This window comes from Protobothrops mucrosquamatus, unplaced genomic scaffold (assembly GCF_001527695.2).
Source record: "Protobothrops mucrosquamatus isolate PMUCROS unplaced genomic scaffold, P.Mucros_1.0 scaffold1523, whole genome shotgun sequence".
Classification (NCBI taxonomy): Eukaryota; Metazoa; Chordata; class Lepidosauria; order Squamata; family Viperidae; genus Protobothrops; species Protobothrops mucrosquamatus.
In genome coordinates this window covers 123,789-144,185 of record NW_015387695.1, presented here as the reverse complement: position 1 = coordinate 144,185, position 20,397 = coordinate 123,789, and the positions used below count along the sequence as shown (strand labels likewise).

Here is a 20,397-nt window from a genome sequence, read left to right as displayed (position 1 = left end):
TAAGCTTGTACATTGTTTACCTGTTTCTTAACCCACTGTCTTTTAAATGTTTGTATTTTTAAAAGGATGGGAAGTTTTCTTTTGGCTCCAATTAAAAAAGGGGGGGGCTGTTCTCGCCTTTAAAAAGTCGGGGGCTGGTGTGACTTTTTTCCAATTGTGCTGAGGTTGTCTTTCAAACTTGCCTGTAGAGAAAAACTATGGCATCTCTGCCTTGCAACAATATATTTCTTTGTTTATCCTGCCTGTATTATTTTTACAAATAACTCAAGGCAGAGAACAGATCCAACATATCCTCCTATTTTCCTCACAACAACAACACTGAGATGGCTTGGGCTGAGAGGGATGGGGCCAAACTCATTCAGGCAACTTTCATGCCTGAGGTGGGACTAGAACTCACCATCTCCTAGTGATTGGCTCAAAGTCACCCAGCCGGCTTTCATGCCTAAGGTGGGACTAGAATTCACAGTTCCCTGGTGATTGGCCCAAAGTCACCAAGGCTGGCTTTCATCCCTATGGAGGAACTTGAACTCACCATCGCTTAGTGATTGGCTCATAGTCACCCAGCCGGCTTTCCTGCCTATGGTGGGACTAGAACTCACTGTCTCCTGGTGAGTGGCTTAAAGTCATCCAGCCGCTTTCATGCCTAAGGTAGGATTCAAACTCACCGCCTCCCATTTTCTAGTCTAGTGGCTTAACCACTAGACCAAACTGGCCTCAAGTGCAGAATTTTATTGGAAGGAGGAGAGGCATTCTGCTTATGTTCAGACAATTCTCTGAGATTTCCTCAGCGCTTACCAGGAGAATTAATACTTGTCTTACTTTGTTAAAGAGACAGACAGCTTTTGCATTTTAAAGACTCCTAACGGTCTCAAAGTCTACAAGTCACCACTATGTGCAAATAGAATTGCTCACAATCCACAAATCTATTCTTGTTGGTTTGTTTTCCAGACCTGTATTCCCGTTTCTACATCACTTTATAATGACTTTATTCAGCCTTAGAATTGGTTCGCATTTTTGCACGGATGTGTATATTTGTATATGGGTGTTGTGCAATATTAGCACTTCCTATTTTATGTGAATAGGGGATTATTTTTGGCACATAATCTAACGGAGCTTCGTTGGAAAACTTGCCGTTAGTGGGAAGACAGATAATTACGGCCTTTTGATTTTAGCAAACACAAATGAGCTAATTATTAAATTGGTCTTTAAACGCAAGCTAATTCGAGGCCTGAAGAAACGTTGTTTTCCCTCCCTCGAAAATTAAAAAAAAAATCACTAAAAAACATTTATTTAGAAAAGGTTGCACTGCAATCAAAAAAGAACGAGTAGAAATTGAACAGTAAATGCTCGTGCTCTTTGCTCTCCGTGTGGTTTTGCAAGGAAGTGGTTTTAAAATCGGTTCTTGTGATGCTTTTTTTTTTTTTTTTTTGGTCCCTTATTCCAGGCTCAAAATGAATTCAAATTCCTCTTGAAAAGAAAAGAGAAAAGTCAGTCAGTCAGGGTGCTCTGCTCTGTTTACCTACGGAGCTTTTCATAACCCTTAATTTATGGCTTAGCTTTACAAATAGTCCTCAACTTAATGATGACAATTAAGATCAAGACTGCCATCGCTGAGCAATGCGGTTATAAAGCCCAAAGTCTCGGGACCGCATTGCTTAGCGACAGCAATCCGGGCAGTTCTGATTGTCGACGTAAACCCAAGTCATGTAGGTTGTTAAGTGGGAAGTGGAGGGAGTCCCGGGTAAGAACCGGAGTCACTTGGTGAAATTGGACGGCCATAGAAATCAAATAAACATAAAAACCGGTTGTAAGTGCGAGCTGCTTGCCCAACCCCTGAACTTTGTTCATGCAACTACTAGGAATACTGCAACAGTCAGCACTTCAAGGGCCGGTGCCATAATTTCGAACAGACTGCTGAGCAAATGGTTGTAACTCGGGGACTATCCAGAGTTAATCAGGAAGACTCTGATTCTCTCACGTCCTTACCCTCACTGACAGGTTGGATGGACACCCTCGGTCTTGTGAACAGAGCCATCTCTTTCAGAGGGCCTCCGGACTTCCGGTGGGCTTGGTGATGGGCCTTGAGTTCAGACAGAGGGATGAACCGCTGGGTCATTCGCACAAACTGGACATCGACCTACAAGCAAAAGGGAAGGACATCGGTGGGATTGAGGAACTGGCGCCATTGCTCACCCGAAGTGATGTGTTCAAGAGTTGGTTCCTCAACTGGAAAAAGATTCGGGGCAGAGGGGGGACTATTTTGTAAAGAAGGTTTTTCAATGTTGGCGGCTTTTAAGATGTGTGGACTTCAACTCCCAGAATTGAGACTCCAAGGGTCTGCAAATTTGGCAACTTTAAGACTTGTGGACTTCAACTCCCAGAATTCCCCAGCCAGCATGTGCTGGCTGGGGAATTCTGGGAGTTGAAGTCCACAGACCTTAAAATGGCTGCTGTTGAGAAACACTGCTGCAAATAATGAACTGTAAATTCCCCTGGTTTTGGCCAGTTCGTAGGAAGGCTGTAAGAAAACCATTCTCTGCCTGATGTACACAAAGACAAGAAACCACCATGTAAACTGTATGATGGTACTAAAGAGTTCTGAAAAATGGTTGAAACTGGGACACAAATTAACAAAGGGATCAATGTTAGTTTTCATGTCGCTGGGAACAGGGAACTGATCACCAGGCACTGGTGAGACTGAATTAGGGAAGAACCTTGCAAACCCCTGATGAAATCCACCTTACCATGGACCACCTGGGGTCTTCCTTTGTGCTGGAAGCGTCGTAATGCGGATTACTTTTTTCAAACTGGGTGTGATCAGGGTAAGCCTCTTTAACAATCTGAGAAGGAAAAGAGAGGAGAGGAGAGGATCTCAGTTGCTGCAGCCTCATAGAGTCACAGAGCAGAAAACAACCTTCATCCCAAACAGGCATCGCCTCAAAATCAAACATTCTGATCTTAACATTAATTTTATTGATTATACAGGTAGTCCTCGACAGAATTTCTGTTGCTAAGCGAGGCAGTCGTTAAGTGACTTTTGCCCCATTTTATGACCCTTCTTGCCACAGTGATTAAGTGAATCACTCTGTTGTGATTCCTCGCCAGCCAGTGGACCCGGCAGCTGAGTCTGAGGAATCAGAGGAGGAGGAGGAGGGGCCTGGAGTGACATTAGAGTCAGAGGAAGGCTCTGGGGAGAGACTTACAGTCTGACAAGGAGCCTGGCCCCTCTACTCGCGCTCAGGCTGAGACACAGCTGTGCTGGGAGTCTGAGTTGGACAGCAAGGAATCACAGCTGGGAGATATCCAGGATGCACATAAACGCCGGCAAGAGAAGCGAATAGGACAGAGGAATGCAATGAGGCGGCTCCAAAGGCAAAGGAGAAGGCATTAGGAAGCCACACCTTGGCTGCACAATAAAAGGGAAGATGTGGGAGGTGCTGGTTGCCGAACTGTGTTTGTTTGCCTTGGACATTTACTCAGGTCTGTGAATAATAAAAGGGGATTGTTTTTTTCCTGCGGTTCCAGCCTGCTTGTTGGAAGAGGGGTTTCTCCTTGTTAGTTTGACAAGGACTCACATAGGCTGGGACAGAACACACTGCAGTTGTTAAATTAGTAATGTGGTTAAGTGAATCTGGTTTCTCCATTTGCTTGCCAGAAGGTTGCAAAAGGGGATCAGGTGACCCTGGGACACTGCCACCGTCATAAATGTGAGTCAGCTACCAGGTGTCTGAATTTTGATCACATGACTACGGGGATGCTGCAAGGATCGTTAAATATGAAAAACGGTCGTAAGTCAGTTTTTTTCAGTACCATTGTAACTTTGGTCAATAAATGGACTAGTAAGTCAAGGATTACCTATATTGTACAGTACCCAGAGCCCCTTCTCAGGAAGTTTGGCAGTGAAGAAATAGGAAATATAAATAAATGAATAAAACCTACAAGGCCCATCCCCAATTCACACACGTTACACAGATCAACATTCAATTTTCCTTTTTGCACGTCAAGCCCATCTTCAGCCTGTTGGGGGTGATGCTTTTCCAGAATGGGCGTGTTTCAAACTCTGCACTCACCTTGATGATACCTGCAATCCCAGGGTCCTTGCAATTACTGTGGTAGAAAAAAGCTTCTTCTCCAACCTTCATATCCCGCAGGAAATTCCTTGCCTGCCGAAAGAGAAGAGTGAATTTCCGGCTTTTGTGTGTGCAGGAAACAATCCGCAGCCTGTACGCTTTTATATAAGCCCCACTGCAGTCTACAGTATATTGCTCCAGTTTTAGAAGTGAGGATACAGCATTAGCCAAAGATGCAATTATAATGAGTAACCATAATGAATTTTGACTTAGCAAACCAGGTGGCTTTCCCATATCCCACTAAGCCATGTTTTAGGGTAATCACAGTTTGTTCAGTAAGCAACAAATGGCTGGATTGGCATATCATTGTAAATTGGTTTGGCTTTGCCTTGGCCCAAACTTAACTAATTATGGCTTACTCAGAAGTAAACCACAAGAAGAGGAAGTTCATGGAGTACTAAAAGCAGACCTTGTCTGCTCTCTTAACAGACTTCAATCCATAAGCAAATTAAAACTAGAAACTGGTTGATTTCAAATCTATCCCATTCAAGATATTTTACTTATAGTAGTCCTTGAATTATGACCACAGTTCGGACCTGAACATCTATTGCTGAGCATGGCAGTTGTTAAGTAAGTCATGCCCAATTTTATGACCTTTTCTGCTTTGGTCGCTAAGTGACTTACAGTGTTGTTAAGCGAATCTGGCTTTCCCCAATGCATTTGCTTGTCAGAAGCCGGCTAGGACAGTCTCGAATGAATGGGAGATAATCAAAGATATTAAACTTTATCTCTGGTTTCCCATTTTTATAAGTTTTAACAAAAACTGTCAAATATATTCTACAATAGTTTTACCTGATAATTCCTGACTCCATCCCAACAAGCTGTTTGATTAGGCTGAGCTTTTAAATCTTCAATGCCAAACTGGTGAATGAAACAGTAAACATCACATTACTCAGCATGCTATAACTGCTCTTTTCTTCCATAAAATATTAAACATTTTAAATTGAACATTATGTATCAAACTTAAATGAAGACAAGGCAGAATAAAAAATGAATAAACCAAGATATTTATAAATGCCTTGGACAACAATCTTTCAGTGTAACATAAGTTAGTTGTAAATAAATGTATTATGTTTAAGGCAGGACAAGAAGCAATGGATAAAAACTAATCAAGGAGAGAAGCAACCTAGAACTAAGGAGAAATTTTCTGACAGTGAGAACAATTAATCAGTGGAACAACCTGCCTCTAGAAGTTGTGGGTGCTCCAACAGAAGAGAATGGACAGCCATTTGTCTAGAATGAAATAGGGTCTTTTGCTTGGAAGAGATGGGACTAGAAGACCCCGAAGGATCCTTCCAACTCGTTTTTTCTGCTCTGTTATTCATAGTTGCTAATAAGTGTTAAGAATGAATATATTTTGATTTAAGGGACTATTTTTGTTTCTATTAAGGTGGGATTCAGATTAAAGCAACTAATGGGACTTAATTTCTGCTCTCTTAAGAACTGTTGATCTCCAGCAAACCAATTGTCACATTTTGCATTTCTAGAGCCTATCTAGAAGTCAGATAGTTAGGTTTCCCTTTTGCTGTTTCAAGATCTCAATCTCTGCAATTAATAGAAAATAACCTGCTCACCTTCACATCAACTCCTTTTTCCAATCTACTCTCCGGTTCAGACTTCATAAGCCAGCGAGTATAAACTGTCTTACTTTTCTCCTCAATTCCAGCATCTTTTTTTAAGCTTGTCCCAGTCTTCCTCAATCCAGAACTGGTTAGTTTAGATCCCTTCTTCTTCTGGATCTCAGTTTTAGGCAATTTGGGCTGTTTGGTAGCTTAAGATGACAAAACCAGAACATGGAATGCTGATTAGATTTTATTAAGTCGGGGAAAATGGATCTTTAAATGAAGCAACCACAAAGAAGCAAAGTCTGGAAAACCACCACATATTTTTGGAAGTATGTCTCTCATGTTTTGTCAAGATTTCTTGTGAGGCATGTTGAAAGGCGTGTTTTTCTCTTGATATTTGTAAGATTAGAAGTTGCTTTGTCATGAAATGCATGTGAATTTTGTAGCTACTCTAAATCAGCATTTCTCAACTTTAGTAAAATTTTAACATCTGTGGACTTCAACTCCCAGAATTCCCCAGCCAATTCTGGGAATTGAAGTCCATGGATCTTAAAAGTGGTCACAGTTCAGAGTCAGTGCTCTAAATCAGGGCTTTTCAACCTTTTCACCCATTGTACCACTTTTAGGATATGGCAATATCCGAGTACCACTAGTCGCCTAGCAAGGTGTCAAAAACTTAATGACCAAAAAAAAAGTGATAAAATACAGGTAGTCCTCGACTTACAACATTTCGCTTAGTGACTGTTCAAAGTTACAATGGCACTGAAAAAGTGCCCCCCCAAGCCACAACCGAGCAAGACACCTGCCTGCCCACCCAGCGGCGGTCTTCCTCCTGTCCGAGGTTTTTATTGTTGTAAGCATTTCTGTTGAGGATTGGCAGTGGAGGTGGGGTGGGGGGTGTTTGGTTTTTATTCCCCCCGTTTGCTGGGTGGTTGCAGTAGGTTTTGGTCACTTCACATGACCCTGGGACACTGTGACCGTCATAAATATGAATCAGTTGACAAGCATCTGAATGTAAATCACAAGACCCTGGAGATGCTACAACATTCCAGCTGATCGGCGCTTCTTCTGGGCTCAGCAGAAGTACCAGGATCAGTGCAGCTTTCCAGCTGATTGGTGCATCTTCAGGGCTCAGCAGAAGCACCAGGATCAGTGCTGAGCTCCAGCTGGAGCCTGGCACTGATCCTGGCACTTCCGCTGAGCCCTGACAGGCCTGCAGCTCCAGCCATCTCTCGCTCAGGCTTGTGCGGTGCTGCCACTGGGAGGCTCATTCCCCTCCCCTGCTACCACTTTTCCAGGATGGTCACGTACCACCCGCCAGGTGCCAATGTACCACAGGTGGTACCCGTACCACTGGTTCAAAAGGCAGTAGCTATGAAGGACCAGCCACATCTCTTCTGCATGGGAAACAAACAGCAAACATGACTGGAAACATTAGAAGAACAATGCTGAGCTGTTAGATCTTACTGCAAAATTGGAAAATTGGCAGGGTTTAAGGAGAAGCATACACTTAAAAAACTGAAACAGAGAATGTGCATCTCACTCACCTGTCAAGGCTGCCCGGCCTCTTTTCTTGCCCTGGGCAGGCATTCTTTTCCTGCCAAGGAGTGGATTGGGCACCTGTAAAAAAGATTTCATTTGTGAATCAACAGAAACATTCCCTGATTGGCAGCTGCCCAGTTTGGTGTAAGCTGGGTGGCGATATAAACGTTTTAAATAAATAAACACCCAGTGTGGGTCCCTGAGCACCCAGTTTAATTAATTTTGTAGTGAAAGTTCAGGTTTCATTTCCTTTTCATGTTGCTACTCTTCATGGCTATGAAAACAGATCTGCCTGCTTGCAGGAGGCCCACAGATTCGATATACAGAGTCCAGAATATACTGTGTGTTACACAGTAAGTAACAATACAGTGGAGAAACTTAATATTAAACAATTAGGCCAAGCCTAATTGTATAACTAGCACTTCAAATGAATTGCTGTTTTATGTAATAGTTTGGATAAAAAGTCAAACGTTCTCAACGTTTGTAATATTGACATCCTAAAGGGCAATGAATTTTCACCTTCCCCGTTTGCTCTTCAATACTTAAAAACTTTCCAAATGTTGTCCATAATTTTTAATAAAATTACATAAGGATGACAACACTGAAATCATGGTTTAGGGAGGGAGGGAGGGAGGAATGAAGGAAAACAGAGTTGGAAGGGACCTTCGAGATCTTCTAGCCCACCCCCCTGCTCAAGTAGGAGACCCTAGGCCATCTCAGAAAAATGAATTGTCCAATCTCTTCTTTAAAAACCTCCAGTGATGGAGCACCCACAACTTCTAGAGCAGTGTTTCTCAACCTTGACCATTTTAAGGCATGTGGACTTCAACTCCCAGAATTCAACAGCCAGCAATGCTGGCTGTGGAATTCTGGGAGTTGAAGTCCACATGCCTTAAAATGGTCAAGGTTGAGAAACATTGTTCTAGAGGCAGGTTGTTCCACTGGTTAATTGTCCTCACAGGGAGGAAGGAAGGAAGGAAGGGCAAAGCTGCACGCCTTCCGTCGGGAAGGGGCTTCCCGTGTAAGCAAATGCTGCAAACAAACGACCGCCCGGAGGAAGCGAAAAACGCGCCCCGACCTGCTCCGCTCTCCCTCCCAGCGGCCGCCTTCCGAGCAGAGACGCGAACGGGCGATGCTTCCCCGCAAAAACGGCGCCTGCGCCTTTAAGACGAGCCTCTTCCTTTCAACCAATCAGCAAGCCCCGCGCCGGAGCCTCCCCATACCAAAAAGCAAAGCCGCTCGCCGCGGGTGCTTTCGGGACTGATAGTCTTCGGGAAGGGCTTACCCGATAGAGGATGGAGTGCGGGCGGGAGGGTCGCGGACTTCGACGCCCAGAAGGCCACGCGGCCGCCCGTGCCTCAGCTGGGGGCTAGCGGACTGGCGGAGCCGCTTGCCATGGCTTGGAGGGGCTGTTTGAGGTTGGGGCTCCGGCTGCGGGGCGCTGCGCCGAGGCCCGCCTGGGGGCGCAGGGGGGTCGCCTCCTGCATCGACCGTAAGGCTCCAGGGGGGAAAGATGGGGTGGAGGGGGGGAGGGGGTGGGGAGGGCAGAAAGGAGCCCCTCTCGACCTTCCTTGCCTTTGAAAAAACACTGCCAACTTTGGCTTGCCTGGCGCTGCGGACGGAAATCCAACAGGTCGTGCTTGCAACTGGCTGGGAGTGCCCCGCTGCAGCCTTTTCCCGAACCCAGAGCCCCTGCGTTCCCCCCCCCGCGGTTGAGTTGGACTACAGTTCCCATCATCCGTAGACTGCCCTGGTGGCGTTGGTAGCCCCAACGTTGGAGGGGGTCAGGTTGGGGAAGGGTGGTTGGGCTGTGGGAGGGAGGCTCCGAAGCTTGGCAGCTGTTAGCCCAGGGATGGGGGGCAACCTTGGTGGGAAAGAGCCCTTGTGGCTCTTTCAGGCGCTTCTGCCTGCTTGAAACCTATGGGGAAAGGTAGCCAGGAGGGGGTGGTCAAGCCATTCTTGGGACGGATAAGGCTTCACCTGTGGAATTTCGGCTGAAAGTGGGAAAGTTAACTCTGATGTCCTCCTTCTTCCAGAGGGACCTCCAGATCTGGTCCCCAAGGCAAGGTTTTATTGTAAAGGATAGAGAGCTGGGTTTGGGGAAGGTTGGGGTGAAATGTTAATGCACAAAATATTACTTTTTTAAAAAGGAAGAAGTGTGAGAAAAAAGCTCAAAATAACTCCCCTTTGGGAAAGGAAGGAAGGCAGGCAGGCAGGCAGGAAGGAAGGAAGGAAAGAAGGAAGGAAGGAAGGAAGGAAGGAAGGAAAAGAAGAAGGGAGGGAGGAAGGAAGGAAGGAAGGAAGGAAGGAAGGAAGGAAGGAAGGAAGGAAGGAAGGAAAAAAAGAAGGAAGGAAAAAAAGAAGGAAGGAGGAAGGGAGGGAGGGAGGGAAGAAAGGGAGGGAGTGATGAGAGTGAAGGAACAAAAAGGAGTTTGGGGTTGTCTATGGAGATTCCCAATCATCCAAGTCATGGTTGTCCCAAAAGTGCTTTTTTCCCAAAAGGCAACTGGACTTTCTTGGTGTTTTCTTTGAAAACATTTTGCTTCTCAGCCAAGAGGTTTCCTCAATTCTCAGATTCTTGGGGTTTCTCTTCTCCCCCATCCCCTATTTTCCTTCCCGCTTTCCACTTTTGTGAACTGATTCTCTCCGGGCCTCCCCAGCTGCCATGGGTCTGACGGAAGAACAGCAAGAGTTTCAAAAAGTGGCTTTTGACTTTGCTGCCAAGGAGATGGCCCCACACATGGCTGAGTGGGACGAACAGGTGAGAGGCCTGATTTCAGACTCCTTAGAAAAAGCTGAGGATTGCACAATTGAGTCCCTGCCACCTCTGCCAAGGTTGACTGTTAACCAAGCAGAAATTCTTTTCTTGAGCTAGTTTGTTAAAAAAGGAACACTTTGCTTTTTAGGAACACGGGTTAGCAGCAGTGAGAACTGAAAAATAGATCATAAATAAATCTTGGAGAATTACTGCTTGTCTTGAACAGCCCTTAGTCTACCTGGCCTCTTCTGGGTCTGCTGACACTACCCATGGCTTGCCTGGAATAAGTCAAGGAAAAATATCCTATAGGTTGTAAGGACACAAACAACTGTGTTACTTTCTTGGTAAAAAAGATGCATGCTGATTTTTGGTGCCTTGGGGGATGTTTTTGATGGGCCACCGTATTCTACAGTTTGGGGATTTCTTAATGGTCTCCTTTCCAAGCACAAACCAGGTCCACCCATGCTAAAAAAAATTCAAGATCAGTCGAGGTCAACCAGATTGCAATAGGTGTTGCAAATCTAGTTAAACAAGGCTGACGTAAGTAATAGTGAGCTCAGTCAATACATTTTCTTACTCGGTGGAAGACAACTTCCTTTAGGCTAATGCAATGTTTCTCAACCTCGGCCACTTTAAGATGGGCGGACTTCAACTCCCAGAATTCCCCCGCTGGCTGGGGAATTCTGGGAGTTGAAGTGTATCCAGCTTAAAGTGGCCCCAAAAACTGGGCTAATGCAGCACTAAGAATCTGAAAAAAGTGGAAAGGGAGAAAATGTTTTATGCTCTAAATATTGCTCTTTTTGTACATCTCTGCAATCCCAGAAATCTTCTGTTTTTATAGAGGCTTTCCTTCCATGGGATGAAAGTGGCTAGGAAATTGTTCCAATTCACAATTTCAATTCAAATATTTATTCCGTGATGCTTTTGGGAAGCACACATCAGGTTGCAAAAGCACTGGAAACGAGCTGAGAAAGTTCTTTCAGTGGACACGATCCCATTCCCCTCTCGTCTTCGGCGTTGACAGGAAATATTCCCAGTGGAAACACTCCGGAAAGCGGCTCAGCTGGGCTTTGGGGGCATCTACGTGAAGCCAGATGTGGGGGGCTCCGGACTCTCTCGACTTGACACCTCCATCATCTTTGAGGCTCTGTCGACCGGCTGCGTCAGCACCACGGCTTACCTCAGCATCCACAAGTGAGTTTGTGCTGTGGCTTCAGTCTCCACACTGGGGCCTTCTGGGTGGGTCCAGCAGCCTGGAGGTTTGTCCAGTTGAAGGTTGAGGGCGGGGGTGTCTACATTTATAATCTCTTTTTATTTTATTTATGTATTAGATTTTTTAGACTGCCTTTATGACTTTATAAATTATTCCCAGGCAGTGAATTTATCTTATACTCCTTTCTTTTCCTATTTCCCTCACTACAACTACCCTGGACTGAGAGAAAGGGACTGGCCCAAAGTCACCCAGTCCTGCCACGCCTAAGGCAGGACTAGAATTCACAGTCTCCTGGTGATTGGCCCAAAGTCACCCAGTCGGCTTTCATGCCTAAGGCAGCACTAGAACTCACAGTCTCCTGGTGATTGGCCCAATGTCACCCAGTCGGCTTTCATGCCTAAGGCAGGACTAGAACTCACAGTCTCCTGGTGATTGGCCCAAAGTCACCCAATCGGCTTTCATGCCTAAGGCAGCAGTAGAACTCACAGGCTCCTGGCTTGGTTTCTCTCCCTCTGCCGCAGCATGTGTGCTTGGATGATCGACACCTTTGGGAACGAGGAACAGCGGCTGAAATTCTGCCCTTCGCTTTGCAGCATGGAAAAATTAGCCTCCTATTGCTTGACAGAGCCGGGTGAGATAACGGTGTCCTTTCCTGGCCCTTGGAAAATCCGTGTGGCCAGTGTTGGCAATGCTCTGGAGGTACACCAGGATTTTTAGGGCTCATTTATAAAGATCTGGGTTCGACTCTAAGGATTATCCCTCTACTTTTAGATGGAGGGTGATGGTGGTGGAACTGAGGATAAGAGAGAATCTCTTGGGGAGGGAGAGCTTTGAATTGATGGGCGATGAGAGAGAAAAGGGGAATCAGAGCAGGACTTGCCTGATGCCCATATTCTGAATGATCCCTTCCTCACTAGGAAGCGGAAGTGATGCGGCTTCTTTGCTAACCTCGGCCAAGAAACGCGGCGACGTGTATATTCTCAACGGCTCCAAGGTACCCCTTTCGCTCTCTGACATGACAGCTGCCAATCTGACGAATTCTGGAAGTCTCTTTTCCAGCTAACCCATCTATTAAAAGGCACCAGCTTTTGTGAACCGCAGCTTATGCTTCTTAATAATACAGGTAGTCCTCGACTTGTTTAGTGGCCATTTGAAGTTCAAAAAGAGTGACCCATGACCCTTTTCCATAATTACGACCATTGCGAAATCCCCATGGTCACTGGATCTACATTCAGACGCTTGCCAGGTGACTCAAATTTACGACCGTTGCAGCGTTCCCCGGATCATGTGATCCCCTTTTGCGATTTTCCGACAAGCAAAGCCAATGGGGGGGAGCCAGGTTTGCTTAACAATGGTGTTGCTAATGTAACGTAGCCACTGTGGTGAGAAAGGTTGTAAAATGGGGCAAATTTCCCTTAACAGCTGTCTCGCTTAGCAACGTAAATTTTGGGCTCAGTTGTGGTCGTACATTGAGGACTTCCTGTATAATCAATAAAATTAACATTAAGAGCAGAATAGAATAGAATAGAATAGAATAGAATATAGAATAGAATAGAATAGAATTTAGAATAGAATTTAGAATAGAATTTAGAATATAGAATAGAATAGAATAGAATAGAATAGAATAGAATAGAATAGAATAGAATAGAATAGAATAGAATAGAATAGAATAGAATAATGGTAGAATTTAATAATATAATAGAATAGAATAGAATAGAATAGAATAGAATAGAATAGAATAGAATAGAGCTGGAAGGGACCTTGGAGGTCTTCTAGTCCAGCCCCCTGCTCAAGCAGGAGAACCTATACCATCTCAGACAGGTGAATGTCTAGTCTCTTCCTAAAAATCTCCAGTGATGGAGTGCCCACGATTTCTGGAGGCAAGCTGTTCCACTGGTTGATTGCCTTCACTGTCATGAATGTTTGGGTTAGCTGGAAAAAGATACTACTGGATCCTTTCTGAGGTTTCTCCACCAGAGAAACCCACACAGTAACACACCTCTTACAACTTCTGCTTGTCTTCTCCCAGGCTTTCATCAGCGGTGGTGGCGATGCTGACCTCTACGTGGTGATGTGCCGCACGGGAGGGGCAGGTCCCAAGGGCATCTCCTGCCTGGTGCTGGAGAAAGGAGCTCCCGGCTTGACGTTTGGCCAAAAGGAGAAGAAAGTAAGAGCCGGTGGGCTCTCGCATCTCCTGGCTTGGGTGGGGCCACCTGGAGCATCAATCAAAAGGGGTTTGTTTTCCTGCAGGTGGGTTGGAATTCACAACCGACGCGGGCAGTCATCTTTGAAGACTGCGCTGTTCCGGTGTCCAACCGGCTAGGAGAGGAAGGCCAGGGGTTCAACATTGCCATGCAGGGCCTCAACGGAGGGAGAATTAATATCGGTAAGAAAGATATGATGGGGTACCAACCAGAGTCGGATGGAATCTGTGGCTCAGAGGCTGCGTTTGGTTTCTTCGCCAGCGTCCTGTTCCTTGGGGGCTGCCCACGCTTCGGTTCTCCTGGCTCGAGAGCATCTTAATGTCCGCAAACAGTTTGGGGAGCTCTTGGCCACCAATCAGGTGCGTTGCTGTGGGATCCTAGGGGGACTCTGGGAGTTGAAGTCCACAAGTTGTAAAGTGGGACACGTCTGATTTATAGCATCCAGCATCCGCTGCATTTTCAGCAAAGCTTCTGAAAATCCTGAGATATCCGGAGCACTCCACCTGGAAATGCACCCATCTCTCCAGCAAAGAGGATCAAAGTAATCCCCGAGTTTTACTTCTGCAAAATGGGTGCTTTTTACTTAGTTATTCCAAACATGACAGCCACGTTGTGATAGTAGCCCTTAGCCGTTTCCCAACATTTTATTTTCCCCGTCAAGCCTAAAAGATCAGGGAGACTGCGCCTAGCCTTAGGATGTAGTTTGTGCTGGCCATCAGCTGGAATACACCGTTCCTGGCTTAGGGGAATGGATGAGCCCAGCCAGCTCAACAAACTGTCATTTAACCATGGTTTAATGGGATGAGTGAGTATTTACCTGCTTCCTGTGTCTCCTTGTCAAGTATCTCCAGTTCCAGCTGGCTCAGATGGCAACCCGGTTAGTGGCTGCCCGTCTGATGGTGCGCAACGCCGCCCAAGCTCTGCAGAAACAGCGGCACGATGCGGTAGCTTTGTGTTCCATGGCCAAGCTCTTTGCCACCGATGAGTGCTTTGCAGTAAGTAAAATCCCTTTGTGTGTGTGTGTGTGTAATCTCCCTCTCTGTCCCTGAAATAAAACCTACATGTTGGACTGCAAGGTTCTCCATCAAGGATGATCATCTGAGGTTCTTCCTGTTCGAAAGAGCCCAGGGTGTCCATTGAAAAAGAAATGCAATGTGTCCCCTAAAAGTCACTGGCATTTGTTATTAATTGTATTAATATTTAATTGTTATTAATCGTGAGTAGTTAATTAATGGAATAGCTTCTTCTTCTTCTTGTGCCATATCCGTTATCGGACATTGGCGATCCTGTTTTTATCGGCAGCCGCACAAAAAAGTCCTGCTGAGTTTTGCCCAAACCAGTCCCTTAGATTTTGAAGCCACGATGTTCTTCTTCTGCCTGGACCTCGTTTGCCTTCAATCTTTCCCTGGAGGATTAAATGGAGTATGCCGTATTTTTCTGGGCGTCGCATCACATGTCCAAAATATTCTAATTTTCGTTTTTTAATTGTTTTGATGATTTCCCTTGGCTTTCCCAGGCGGCTGATCACCTCCTCATTTCTGATCTTGTCAACCCAGCTTATACGTAACAGCCGTAATGGAATAGCTTGCCCCTTGGAATTGTGGATACTCCATCACTATAGGTTTTCAAAAATAGAGGGACAACCGTTTGACCAACCGTATGATTCTGTGTCAGGGGTCTGCAACCTTGACAACTTTAAGACTTGTGGACTTCAGCTCCCAGAATTCCTCAGCCAGCAGAGCTGGCTGAGGAATTCTAGGAGCTGAAGTCCACAAGTCTTAAAAGTTGTCAAGGTTGCAGACCTGTTCTATATTATCTACAAATTCCTCCATTTAGTCACTAGAGGGCAACCTTGTATTTTCATTGAGAAATGTACACACTCCAGAGTGTGAATGCTGCAGCAGCCTGGACATTGTAAACTACAACTCCCAGAGTTCCTGAAAATTGTCCATCCAGAATCGGATTCGGGAACAGCCATCCGATCCCCATTTCTGCACACACACACACACACAAAAAAAATCTGAAAAAAGATTCCCTTGTCATACATATATACCACATCGAACTGTTGACCTCCAAGGTCCCTTCCAACTTTATTATTATTATTATTATTATTATTATTATTATTATTATTATTATTATTATTATTATTAAGTTTCAGAGGTTACCGCTAGGCTTTGACTTGTGACAATTTGTTTAGCCACCATTGGAAATTGCAACACTACTGAAAAAGGTGGTTTGCGACCAGTTCTTACACTTACAACAATTGCGGCATCTTCACAGTTACAGGAAACCAAATTTTGGTGCCTTGGCACTCATGTGTGCAGCATCCCGGAATCCTGTGGTCCTCATTTGCTAACTTCACAGCTGTCTCTGACAAGCAAAGTCACTGGGGAAAGCCGGATTCGCTTAAGGACTTCGTAATTCACTTAACAACCTCAGTGGTTGACTTTACTGTGGCCAAAAAAAGGTCATAAAATTGGGTGCTGCACACTTGCATTCAATGGGAATTCTAGTCCCAGGTGTGGTTGTTAAGCCGAGGACCACCTGTACATTCTCACAGCTTCCTTGTCAGTTCTGACCGTGTCCACATGCTTTCCCCCCTTAAGTTTCTAGACCCTGGTGTGCCTCTTCTTGGGAAAGCCAGGATTCTCTGGCGCTTGAGTTTTCACTGGGTTTCTCCTCTTCCTTGTAGATCTGCAATCAAGCTCTGCAGATGCACGGCGGATACGGCTACTTGAAGGATTACGCTGTGCAACAGTTTATGCGGGACATCAGGGTCCACCAGATTTTGGAAGGTAGGTTGTCGGGCATTTCCTGGGAGTTTGGCCCCGGCTACTGACACACGCAGTTGCTGTGAGTTGGATTGACATAAACACAGCCACTCTTGCTGTCTGGATCTCCCTGATGTACGCCGAGTCCAGTTAAATGCAACCTGAGTCGTATATTGGACTCTGTGGCTGCTCTCCATTCCCGATCAAGTCCTTGGCACATCAGTTGTTTTTTGTGACTTGAGAAAACACACTTTAAAACTGCTGCTGCTAGTTACACACACACACAAACACAGGAGTGTACAGCAGGGGTCTTCAAACTTGGCCCTTTCATGACTTGTGGACTTCAACTCCCAGAATTCCTCAACCAGTTTGTCTGGCTGAGGAATTCTGGGAGTTGAAGTCCACAAGTCATAAAAGGGCCAAGTTTGAAGACCCCTGCTGTACAGAGTAGCAAAAGCCAGGCCGACAGAACAAAAGAGTAAACACAGAGAACAAAAGAGTAAAAATAGTAAATTCCTAAGTATAGTAAATTTTGAAATGCAATAACATTTTTTCTGATGTTTGCCAATTCTCACTTAACAATCTCACCTTATGTGAGAGTTCGTGAACATCAGAGAAAATGTTATTGCATTCAGGAATTTACTGTACTTAAAAATGTGCTATTTTTGTTTTGTGCACCTGTACTTAGGAATTTCCTTTCGGTCAAGCAAGGAACAGCTTAGAAGAAAATGTGAATATTTAATATAATTTATGTACTAAATTGGATTACCGGGTAGTCCTTTTAGCAACTGGTCAAAGTTGCCCCTGATCACCTCCCCCCCCCCCGGAAAAGAGATTTATGAATATGTTTGGAAGTTCCAACATTGCTCCCTCCCCCTCCGTGAACCACAATTGGGTGCTTGGCAACTGTCACGCATTGACAGCCATTTGCAGCATCTCACCGTCCCATGACCTTGATTTATGACATTTTTGCTACAACAATGGCTTGGTTTCACCACAACTGTAAAAAGGGATTGTAAAAGCAGGTCCGGTCACATGGTGACCCGCTTTACAACCTACGGCCATAATTTTCAGTCTCAAATACGGTCGTAAGGCGAGGACTGCCTGTCATGACCCTCTTCTACCGGTCTACTATTGAAAGCGTTCTCACATACTGTATTGTGGTTTGGTATGCTGGCTTGACAGCCGCGGACAGGAAGGTATTACAGAGGGTGGTGAGCACGGCACAAAACATCGTGGGCTGTTCCCTGACACCACTGGATGACATCGCCAGGGCCCGTTACCTTGGCAGAGTGAGGAAAATTCTCAGGGATGACTCTCACACCCTGGTCGGTACCTCTTTACTCTCCTACCATCGAGTAGGAGATACAGAAACATAGCCAGCCGTACCAACAAGCTGAAGAACAGCTTTTATCCATGGGATGTCAGGCTCTTGAATGGGACATAATAATGTTATGCATGACAGACCCGTGAGGCCGGCGTGCTGTGCAATTAGCTCACAGGGTGGAATAAGTTGGGGGTTTGTAGTCACTGTGAGTTGTGGGGGGGGGGGGCACGGAAGGAGGCTCAGCCAATCTCACTGTATACATGTTATACTTTGATAATAAAGGTTCATTCATTCATTCATTCATTCATTCATTCATTCATTCATTCATTCATTCATTCAAGAGCCGGCAAGTAGGCAAGCTCAGTTTCACAGGATGCTAAGTTGGGATTCCCTTCCTTTGGTATCTCTTCTGCACTGCCATTCTGCAGTCTGCTAACCAACACATCTCCGTTTTCATCTCTGTGGTCTGTAGGAACCAATGAAATCATGAAGATGATCATAGCCAGGACTCTGTTACAGGCGTGAGCGTCCCGAACTGGTCATCGGCCTCAGCATGATAGCAGCTGCTTTGGGGACACCCGGCTGGGAAGAGGAGAAGGCGATGTGTTTTTCTCAGCTGTCTCCCTGGCCTAAACCCCAGATTTTGTGACGGGCACAGCCTGGCAGAGCCGGGGAAGCATGACCAGGGGCAGGATGGGTCTCAATAGAGCCTTTTGTCCACAAAGTGCCAGTGCTGACCATCTGCTTCTCAGCGGCCAGTTGAAATTCTCCACGTGGGAGTTCTGCATCAGCCTTCATCCTGCATCTCCTGGGAAGAATCGGATCCCTTCTGGATTTAGCTTAAGCTGCAGAATCTGCTTATTTTCTTCTTAAAAACATACTTCTCTGCAGAAAAGGGAGTTGTTTCCCAAAGGAGATAAAAAAAAAATCATTTTTTTTCAGTCTTTAACTCGGAGAGATAATCTTGCCACGCTCTTGGTGAGTCGATGGTAGGAACCTGATTTTTCTACTTTTTTGCCTACTAGATGGCCACGGAAAAGCCAACAATGACGTGCTTCCCTAAAAGCCCCCAGCCCAAACGAACTTGTTTGTTTATTCGCATCCGAAGCATCACAATGAAAATAAGGCGCACTACACCACCTGCAATTTAAAATGTAAAATTACAAGATTTTTTTTAAACTCTGTACAAGTTAAAACGAATCTTGCCTAGAATGAACTCAAAAAACCCCCACTGATTATTTCCTTACGAATGTTGGAATCAATAAACGTCTCGTGATTTCTGTCTTTCGCATCTGCTCCATTTTTGGCTTGTTTGGGGAGAAGATTTATCCCATCCCACCTTCTTGATGCTCCTGAAAGAGAGCTGGCTTCTGAATCCCATCAATGAATTCCTTTTGACTTTTTTGACCTCACCACCGGTGGACACTCCGAGAAGGAGGGGGATGGATGACTTTAGGAAGCGACTTTGAAAGCACGTGGGTCTGCCAGGATGGAAGGGACGTCCCCAGGATGGCTCCCCAATTAAAAAACGAAAAACAAAAACCGAGACGCAGGGATTTGCAGAGGGGAAAGTTCCATCTTTGACCCAGATGAGTCAGTGGGCATCCAGGGTCAATATAGCCACCTTTCGGGGGGGGTGATTCCATAGATGGGTACATCCCAAACAGAGAGAGAGAGAGAATGAGAGAGAAAGAATGTGTGCGTGAGAGAGAGAATGTATGTGTGTGAGAGAGAGAATGAGAGAGAGAGAGAGAGAGAATGAGAATGCTCCCTGGGGAAAATAAATCAATGGAGGTAGTCCTCGACTTACGAGCCCAAAATTTCTGTTGTTGCTGAGAGAGACCTTTGTTAAGTGGGTTTTGCCCCATTTTACAACCTTTCTTGCCACTGTTGTTAAGTGAATCACTACAGTTCAGTTAGTAACACAGCTGTTAAGTGAATCTGGCTTCCCCTTGACTTTGCTTGTCAGGACTCAAAGGGGGAATCACATGACCCAGGGCACTGCAACCGTCATAAATATGAGTCAGTTGCCAAGCCTCCGGATTTTGATCACATGACCCTGGGGAGGCTGCAAAGGTGTGAAAAAGGGTCTTAAGTCCCTTTTTTCAGTGGCGTTGTAACTCTGAACAGTCCCTAAGTAAACTGTTGTAAGTTGACTGCCTGGACTGTACAAAAAATCTTTTTTTGTGTGTATACCGTAGGTATACCGTATGCACAGTATGTATGTATAATTGGGTTTTTTCATATGAATAATTGCTTTTTTAAGGAATATAAACACTGTCACAAACTAAAATCAATACAAAGTAAAAAGAGGAGGAAATGAAACCAACGAAAAGGGCAAGAAGGAAGTAAATGACAAGGTAAAAAAGATGATTTATGCGCCTGATGACTGGATCGGAAGGATTAGAGATCTGATGATACGATTAGGGAGATGCGATGCAATCGGCATTACGGTTATAACCGTAACCGCCGTCATGAAAATGTGGAGCCAATTCTTGGAATTCCCCCCCCCTCCTTTTCCATTCCTTTCACGTCTTCGGGATCAGCCGCAGAACCATCTGCAGCTCCAACACGTGTCTGGGCAGGACACGCTTCTCCGGGTCCGCGTTGGCTGCGTTCACACGTTAGCCTTCCTATGGTTTCAACTCCCTTAGTTTTTCTTGGGGGGGGAATCATTGCGTGTGAATGCAGGCGACGGGCTTACGAGTCGGGGTCAAGGGAGGGCTGCGCAAACCAGGGAAGTGTTTTTTCAGATTCCGAGCCAGACCGAGCCAGCTTTGAAGGAAGGGCAGCCTCCAACCCGCAGGGACGCCCCTTCGGGGACTTTCAGCGCCGCGCAAGAGAGCTCCTGAGCATGTGAGGAGCGCTTCGCCGGGCCACAGGTGAG

The 20,397-nt window shown here is 45.5% G+C and overlaps 2 protein-coding genes across 2 annotated transcripts; one reads left to right on the top strand and one right to left on the bottom strand.

Annotated features, from left to right (window-relative positions):
* Window positions 1-1,435: 1,435 nt before the first annotated feature.
* On the bottom strand, window positions 1,436-8,367 carry THYN1 (thymocyte nuclear protein 1). The gene is made up of 8 exons (XM_015822319.1): window positions 8,316-8,367; window positions 7,243-7,315; window positions 5,705-5,901; window positions 4,923-4,991; window positions 4,071-4,163; window positions 2,745-2,840; window positions 1,987-2,137; window positions 1,436-1,467 (listed from the first exon to the last, which is right to left on the bottom strand). The coding sequence occupies exons 2-8, from the start codon at window positions 7,283-7,285 to the stop codon at window positions 1,436-1,438; spliced, it is 681 nt and encodes a 226-aa protein (XP_015677805.1). The 5' UTR covers window positions 7,286-7,315; window positions 8,316-8,367.
* Window positions 8,368-8,632: 265 nt separating this feature from the next.
* ACAD8 (acyl-CoA dehydrogenase family member 8) lies at window positions 8,633-18,792 on the top strand. The gene is made up of 11 exons (XM_015822318.2): window positions 8,633-8,729; window positions 9,898-9,998; window positions 11,020-11,189; window positions 11,730-11,839; window positions 12,126-12,202; window positions 13,238-13,375; window positions 13,459-13,594; window positions 13,674-13,771; window positions 14,255-14,407; window positions 16,105-16,207; window positions 17,983-18,792. Exons 1-11 carry the CDS (start codon window positions 8,633-8,635, stop codon window positions 18,033-18,035), a joined length of 1,236 nt encoding a protein of 411 aa, XP_015677804.2. The 3' UTR covers window positions 18,036-18,792.
* Window positions 18,793-20,397: the final 1,605 nt, after the last annotated feature.